The 7900-nt window shown below is 59.8% G+C and overlaps 1 protein-coding gene across 1 annotated transcript in view; it reads left to right on the top strand.

The window, feature by feature from the left end:
* The first annotated feature begins 3402 nt into the window (after positions 1 to 3402).
* The window catches only part of PTPRN2 (protein tyrosine phosphatase receptor type N2), a 768343-nt gene continuing 763845 nt past the window's right edge, over positions 3403 to 7900 (top strand). The window contains 1 exon segment of the mRNA XM_030297386.1: positions 3403 to 3523. Within this exon segment, the coding sequence (XP_030153246.1) occupies positions 3424 to 3523 (100 nt within the window). The 5' untranslated portion in view covers positions 3403 to 3423.

Below are 7900 nucleotides of genomic sequence, written 5' to 3'. Positions count from 1 at the left end.
TTTCTGCGATGTCAGCCCCCGTGTTTCCCAGAGCACCGAATGACACAGTCAAAACCGTCAGGTTGGCCAAGAGTTGGTCTGTCACTGCTCTGCAACATTCAAGGCCACAGAGCTGGCATGCACTGCATCAGAACTGAGCCCTGACCTTCTGACCCCACGTCCTGCGTCTTTCCTGGGAGTTCCACCCCACTCACCTACTCAGCCTCACAGGACGTCCTCGGAGAAAGATAAGGCTCAAGGGCTGTGTCTGACCTTGAAAATCTCCTTGGATGAGGTTGACCAAGTATGCTCTTCTGTGGACGTAAGATTGCATCACATACAGACCAGACCTTGGCATGCTATGGGTGCGTATCATGAATATGAATAAGTGTGACAATAGTGAATCAAGTAAGGTCGTAAGTGAAAGGCCTAAAGCGTAAATACATGTAGGAGACACTTATCTAAGGGGCTCAGGGAATAAGCATGTTTTGTAGTGTTTGGGTGCTATACACACAGCAGACAGATGTATACACGTGCCTTCTATAGCACCAAACATTCTTACACACAGGCTCATGCACACATAGCATACACGAATACATACACATATACTTCCACACGGTGCAGTCATACACGCAGATACCTGTGCACACACATGTGCAGTCCCACATGACACACAAGGACACACCTCCTTGTGTGTCTGGGCCATTCACTGGGGATTCCTGTCATGACAATCTGGCCAGTGCTCCAGAAAGAGCCATGCCCAGTCTTTTTTTTTTTTTTTTTTTTTGAGATGGAGAGAGTGAGGGAGAGGAGGGGGCAGAGAGAGAGGGAGACAGAATCCCAAGAAGGGTCTGCACTGACAAACTGTGAGATCATGACTTGAGCCAAGATTGAGTAGGACACTTAACCAGCTGAACTACCTCGGTGCCCCCACAGCCTTCTCTTAGATCAGAAAGCCAGGCTACCTCAGCCTGGGCTCTGGAACCCGGTCCTGCTCTTCATAACCCGGATGTTCCTGCCTTCCCCCCTCTCTTCCATGTGTTCCCTTTTCTGCCTTTAGCTGCTTGTGTCCTTTCAGCAGAGCTGAGATCTTGTGGCACTGGTGAAGCCATCCACACACTGTGTGGGTTTTGTGCTTCTTTCCAGTGTTTCTGTTACTGAAATTTCCTTGCAGTCCTTCCGGTGCCTCTGCCAGAGCCCTCGGGGTGAAGCAGGCCCAGGCTCAGTAGACTAGTCAAGAGCCAGCAAACAATGGAAGCGACCCCATGCGCTTTCTGGAGACCTGTTTACCAAGGCCAAGGAGCAGTATGGCCCCAGAGTAAACAGTCCTCCAGGACACAGCCTCAGGAGGGGCCCGGAGCTCTTCCAGGTCCTTGAGAGGGACCTTGCCCTCTGTGAGGGCCCCAGTGACCTCCATGTGCTGGCGGGCACAGCCGGCTCCCTCTGTAGCCGGGGTGTGGTGACCAGCATCGACAGCAGAGAAATGGGGCTAGATATCTGGCTCCGGGTCCCCGGGCATCACACAGTGATGGCAGGCAACTGTCCTGCCCTCGTGTTTCTGCGTCACCTGTGGGCCTGTCACGGACAAGCTTTACCTTCTAGCCCATCTAGATCCTACTTTTTTCTTTTCCTGTTGTTTCTGTCACCCAATTTATCACCAGCCGGCTCTGTGGTAGTCGGGATGGCCTCACCCGTGCTCATGCCCGCGTGAGTGCTGTCGCACCCTGTCTGGCCTGCACCCTCACTGAGGTGGATCCCTACATGCACACACGGTGTGTGCGGGGTGCCGAAATCGAGCAGAGGAACGGCTGTCTTCAGGCCTTCCTCAGAGAGTCTGTGGGTGAATCATCTCACCACCGAATTCTACTCGGCCAGCAGTGTGGTGTGAACCCAGGGTCCGAATACTAAGTGCTAAGAACACACAATGAGTAAAGAACCCCAGGTCACCTGTTTGGCCATCCTCTGGGGGGCGGGGGGGCTGCATGTACAAAGTGCAGATCTGTGGGCAAGTGCGGAGCAGGACCATGGTAGCTCCTGCTGTGTCCCCACAGGGTGGACAAGTGCTCTCTCTGGAGGGGCAGTTCCCTGGGCCTTTGGGTGACAGAACTCCTTGCCCACAGATGGGCAGACAAGGAGGGCCTACTTTCTTGGGCACAGGGGACAGAGGGCGTTGAGCAGGACCGGGTAAGGGAGGGACCTGGTGGGGAGGACAGGCATCAGCAAGGAGGTGATCGCCAGGGCGATCAGGCCGCCATATTCAGTTCTAATTGTAGATGGCCTGCGCTGAGCTGTAGCCCCCTCACCATCTACCCTACCCCAAAGTGTGCACAGGCCAGCCCCACCGCACCGGGGCGGTAAGGGCCAGGAGGGAGAGGACTTGGGAAGCATAGCTGATGAGCGCCACGCAGCAAGGAGAGATCTTGCAGGCGCAGGCACAGCAGGAACCAGACTTCATCTAGGGCAGCCGGACCCACAGGGTTGAGGCCAGGCCACTGCCCAATGCTGAATGAGCAGGCGAGGGGCCGAGGGATGGACACACTCACGCTCAGAGCCTGCATCCTCTCTCACACGCTCCCTCTGATTCCGCGAACGCCCCCGGCCCAGGACCCCTGCAGCCATACCCTGCGTTTAGGAAGAAGTCTCCCTGAGAGGTCCGCCAGGTCCCCAAGGCCCCCCGCGGACCCCTGGCCAGTGGCCAGGGAGGGACGCCAGGGCCGCGTCCGCACCGTGGATCCTGATCTCGCCGCGTAGAGTTCGGAACTCGGAGGCGCTGATCCTCCAGGCTGGGCTCCACAGTTTCCTCTTCCTCAGGCTGAGGACCTCCCACACTTTCACAACCCCCCCCCCCCCCCCCCGCTCTGGGCCCCCTTCTGATGGTCCGCAACACGTCTGGTCACATTAAAATTAATAAAACTAAGAGCCGGCGATCGGCTCCTGGTCGGCCTCAGCCACACGTCATGGCCGCCGGCCCCGCGTGCTCACGGACGCCGCGTGGGACCACGCGGGTGGGCGTCCTGCCCGGGGTCTGAGCAAAAAGGGTCGGGCCTTTCCCCGCCTGGCCAAAGGGAGGGCCACGTCCCGGGCGGGCCAGTGCGACCACGGGGACCCTGGGACCCCCGGGCCGGGCGAGGACCCGGTGCGCTCGGCTCACCCCAGCCCCCTGGGGGAGGGCGGAGCCACAAGGATGGGACCGGGGCGCGCTGGGGCGGCCGCGCGCCGGCAGGTGGGGCGGGCCGGGCGTGGGGGTGGGGGGGGCGCCGTGGGCGGGTGCCGGCTGGGCGCGCGGCGGGGCGGGGCCTTGGTGTGGGCGGGGCCGGAGGCGCTGTCCGGTGCTGAAGCGGCGGCGGGCGCGGGCAGCGCGGGGAGGAGCGGTGCTCGCCAGAGTCGGTCCCGCCGCCCCCGCCGCGCCGCCATGGACTGAGCGCCGCTCGCCCGGCCGCCGACATGGGGCCGCTGCTCGCGCTCCTGCTGCTGCTATGCTGCTGCCGGTCCTTCCGCTGCAACGCGCCCGCGCCCCGCACCCGCAGCTTCCGCGGGCTTCTCGGTCGAGTGTGGGGAGGTGGGTGTCGGGGGAGGGATGAGAGGGCGCCTGAGGGAGGGAGAGGCGGGGGTGGGGGGTTGCTCGATGATTTTGGGGGCGAGGGGAGTGGGCGTCGCGGTGAATATGAGGGGCAGGGGGAGGGGGCTTCTCGGCGAGGAAGGGGAGGGGCTGGGGGAGGGGGGCGAGGATAGGGAGGCTTCTCGGTTTGGGGAGGGGGCGGGGAGAGGGCTTCCCGGTGAATGAGGTGGGCGGGGGGGGAGGGGGCTTCTCGGCGAGTGAGGGGGCGGGGGTGGGGGACTTCCGGGTATGTTTGGGGGAGGGGGGGTGCTTCTCGGTGCGTGAGGGGGAGGGGGTTGGGGAGGGTTCCGGGTGTGTGAGGGGGTGGGGGGCGTGCCCGGTGGTGTGAGGGGGGGGGGGTGGGGGGGCTGCCCGGTGTGTGAGGGGTGGGGGTGGGGGTTTCCGGGTGTGTGAGGGGACGGTGGTGGGGGCTCTCGGGTGTGTGAGAGGGGCGGGGGGGGGGGCTTCCCGGTGTGGGAGGGGGCGGGGGTGGGGGGGGCTGCCCGGTGTGTAGGGGGCGGTGGGTGGGGGGCTTCCGGGTGTGTGAGGGGGGCGGTGGGGCGGGGGGGCTTCCGGGTGTGTGAGGGGGCGTGGGGTGTGGGGGGCTTCCGGGTGTATGAGGGGGCGGGGTGGGGGGCTGCCCGCTGTGTGAGGGGGCGGGGGGGGGGGCCGGGGGCGGGGGGCTTCCGGTTGTATGAGGGTGGCGGGGTGGGGGGGCTGGCCCGGTGTGTGCGGGGGCGGGGGGGCTTCCGGTGAGGGGGCGGGGGCGGGGGGGCTTCCGGTGTATGAGGGGGCGGGGGGCGGGGGGGCTGCCCGGTGGTGAGGGGCGGGGCGGGGGGCTTCTGGTGTATGAGGCGGGGGCGGGCGGGGGGGCGGGGGGGGCTGCCCGGTTGTTGGAGGGGGCGGTGGGGCTTCCGGTGTGTGAGGGCGGGTGGTGGCTGCCGGGTGTGAGGGGGCTGGGTGGGGGGGGCTGCCCGGTGTGTGAGGGGTCTTCCTCATGGAGTGACTGGGGGGGCAGAGAGGAGGTTTGTCGTTGCGCCAGAGGGGGGCGGGTCTTCTCGGTGAGTGCGGGGCGGGGTCCCGGCGCGGGGCGGGGTCCCGTCGCGGTGCGGGGGGCGCTCACTGAGGGGCGCGGTGCCTCGCGGGGTCCCTGCTCTCCCCCGGTGCCTCTCTGTCCTCGCCGCAGTGGCCAGGCAGGATTCGCACCCTGCCTCAGTTTCCTCCCGGCCCCCTCCTCCCCGCCCAGGACTCCGTCCAGGGAGCCCCGGCGACGGGGCGTCCCTGCGTGCGTGCGTGAGTCTGTAGGGCTGGGGCGACGGGGAAGGCGCGCCGCGGCCGTGGCGCCCCTCGCACCCGCGCCTCGGACTTCCTGCCTGCGCGGTCAGCACTGAACCCCGCTAGCAGCCGCCTCTCGGCAGACGGACATTTTCTTCCGCGGCCGGGGTCGCCTCCGTGAGATCGCCTTTCGCCGTGTTTACCCAGGAACGTGCCGGGCCCCGCGCCCCCCTCCGCGCCTCCCTCCGCGCCGTCCCTTCGGTGTAGGAGACTCACCTTAAAGCTTCAAGGCCCGGATTGCCCAGCGCAGCAGACCAGATAATAGGGCGTTGCTAGGTGTCCAGAGGGAGGGCAGAAACCTGTCCTGGGCGGTGCCGAGGGTCGCTTGGCCCCCTGGCCTCCTCCGCCCCTGCCTGGCCCTTCTGGAACCCCGAACAAAGAGGTGGCACGGAGAGAGGTCAGTCTCCTCAGATTCCTGGCTAATGCAGCACGCGACCCAGTTAGAGGGACAGCCGGTGATTTGAAGGGAGGTCCTCGCCCCTGGGGTGGAGGGGTGTGGCCGGTGCCCACATCCCGGGGTGCTGCTCTCCAAGTCACCACGCACAGATAGTCCTTGTTAGGTAGGGACAAGCTTGGGAAGGCTTGGGGGCCCTGGCCCACTCTGCCTAGATCTCCAGGACCTTGCCTCAAACTGGTGATGAGGGTTGAGCCGTGGACCCGTCTACAGGCCTGTCACCTCCAGTGAGAGCTGTTCGCGTCAGCTGGCCAGATGCAGCCCTGCAGGTCAGGGGGACCCAGGGTCAGCTGATGTTGCTCTAGGGAAGGCAGTTTCTATGGGCTGAGTGGGAGGCTGGTCCTGGACTACTCTCTTCCATTACGATTGCCGGTTCCTAGCATTTGCCTAAGTCACAGAAGGAAGAAGTGGCTGAGAGAGGGAGCAAAGGAAAACCCAAAAGTGGAAGGGTATGAAGAGAAGAAAATCACCACGCTGTCCTGGACAATACTGCCTGACAAAGCAATGATATTTCGACTATAAAGTTGAATCCTATTAAAAAAGGATGCCTCATTTCTCCGCTTTTACACCTCTGGATAGTGGATGGTCGTTATGTGGGGGCGTTAGGGGCCCAATCACTCAGACAGCTCAAGGATTCCAGGTGCATTAACCTGGAATTGCTTGGCATGTCCTACAGATACGAGGCGTAAGTGTGGTCTTCTTATTTGGGGGCCCAATCTGGAATAGCATGTAGCCTTGTCTACCTATATAAGCTCCCTACATCCTGCCCGCCGCCTTCTATCCCTGACCCTGTCCTCACCCAGAATGCTGCTGCCATATTCTCAGAATTGGAGTACCCAGTCTTCAGAAAGTGCAGGGAGAACCGGGTCACCTATGAAAGGTATATGCTGCCATCTTTCTCTTTCTCAACCATTTGGGTCTTGTTTGATATTTGGTCCACGTTGTTCCAAATAGATGAGGCACGATGTACGATCACCTAGAGACCTTAGTTTTGGCCCTAGCCATGTCACTTGTATTCTTCTTACTTATTTAGCTCAGGTTGTTGTCTAAAGAACACAGTTCGAGGAGATCTGAGTTTTTCTCCTTGCCAGTATCATAAAGTTGTAGCTTAGAATGACTCTGATACTACCAAGACCTAAGACCATTCTTTCTGTATAGACTGCCTTGACTGAGCCGGGGCCTGTTCAGATTTAGTCAGTGAAGGAGTTCTTAATGAAAACCAGAGTCAACAAAGGTACTAGTAATCTCCTTGTTCTGAGCCGCATTCCATGAAACCACCGTATTTTTCACAACAGCTGTTGGCAGCATCCCAGTGGCAGTGGATGTCTCTCACCTTCCCTTTCTTCAAGGGTACCCTTTCCCCCCTTAATCACTTTAGCTTCCTCCCTGTCACCACCTGTTCTCTCCATGTCTTTCTGGTTCCAAAGGCTCCTTTATGACACATAGTTTCCCATTATTTTGACATTAGTATCAGAGCTGAACAGGGGGGAATAATGGCACCCCCATCCACGATATGATTCAACTTTGTTTCTCGTCAAATACCATTGCTGCGTCAGGCAGCATGGTCCAGGATGGTCTAGTAATTTTGTTTTCTTCATCTAGTCCTGTCTTTGGATTTTCCTTTGCTCCCTCCCTTTGCCTTTCTTGTGATTTCAGGACATCCTTTGTTCATGTGCTCAGTACTATATGAATCTGATTTGACTGCAAGGTGCTTGTCTTTAAGCTATTTTCAGTTATAGGGAGGCCAGTTTGTGAGCCTGCTCAAATAGCCCCCACATTTAAGGGCAATCATATAAAAGGCCCTTCTTTTGCTAAAGAAATACGAATTTTATTTGCCAAAGGACAGAGTCAACCTTTAATGAAAATTTGGCTTGAGGGGCGCCTGGGTGGCGCAGTCGGTTAAGCGTCCGACTTCAGCCAGGTCACGATCTCGCGGTCCGTGAGTTCGAGCCCCCGTCGGGCTCTGGGCTGATGGCTCAGGGCCTGGAGCCTGTTTCCGATTCTGTGTCTCCCTCTCTCCTGCCCCTCCCCCGTTCATGCTCTGTCTCTCTCTGTCCCAAAAATAAATAAACGTTGAAAAAAAAAATTTAAAAAAAGAAAATTTGGCTTGGAGAATCCGAAAGTCAAAGCTAGCCCGTGCACCTAGCTCTGAGATAGGTGAGTGTTTATTTTCCTCCCTTGTTTTTTGTTTCCTGATTTGCCCACACATGTTTTTCATTCACCAGTGAGCCCACATGGAACTGAGGAGACGGCAGCCAGGAGCAGGAGTCGGCTTGTTTTGTGAACTAGATGGCATGATTGTTTATTTTTAAATCAAAGCATCCTTTCTGCCACAAAGCACACGTCCATCTTTGCTTCTTAGGGTCCATAGCTCTTGATTTTGTTGGGTGCATGGTAGCGAGCAGCCTGCCCTTCCCCTAGAGCAAAAACCCTGCTACCCCCTCTCAGGCTGTGAGCCTTTCTTTGCCTGTCTCCTCCCCCCTGTTCTGGCTCCTTCAGCATCAGGTGCTGATGTCCCCATGCAGAAGGATGGG

The sequence above is a fragment of the Lynx canadensis genome, chromosome A2, assembly GCF_007474595.2.
Source record: "Lynx canadensis isolate LIC74 chromosome A2, mLynCan4.pri.v2, whole genome shotgun sequence".
Taxonomy (NCBI): Eukaryota; Metazoa; Chordata; class Mammalia; order Carnivora; family Felidae; genus Lynx; species Lynx canadensis.
This window is presented reverse-complemented; position numbering and strand designations above follow the sequence as displayed.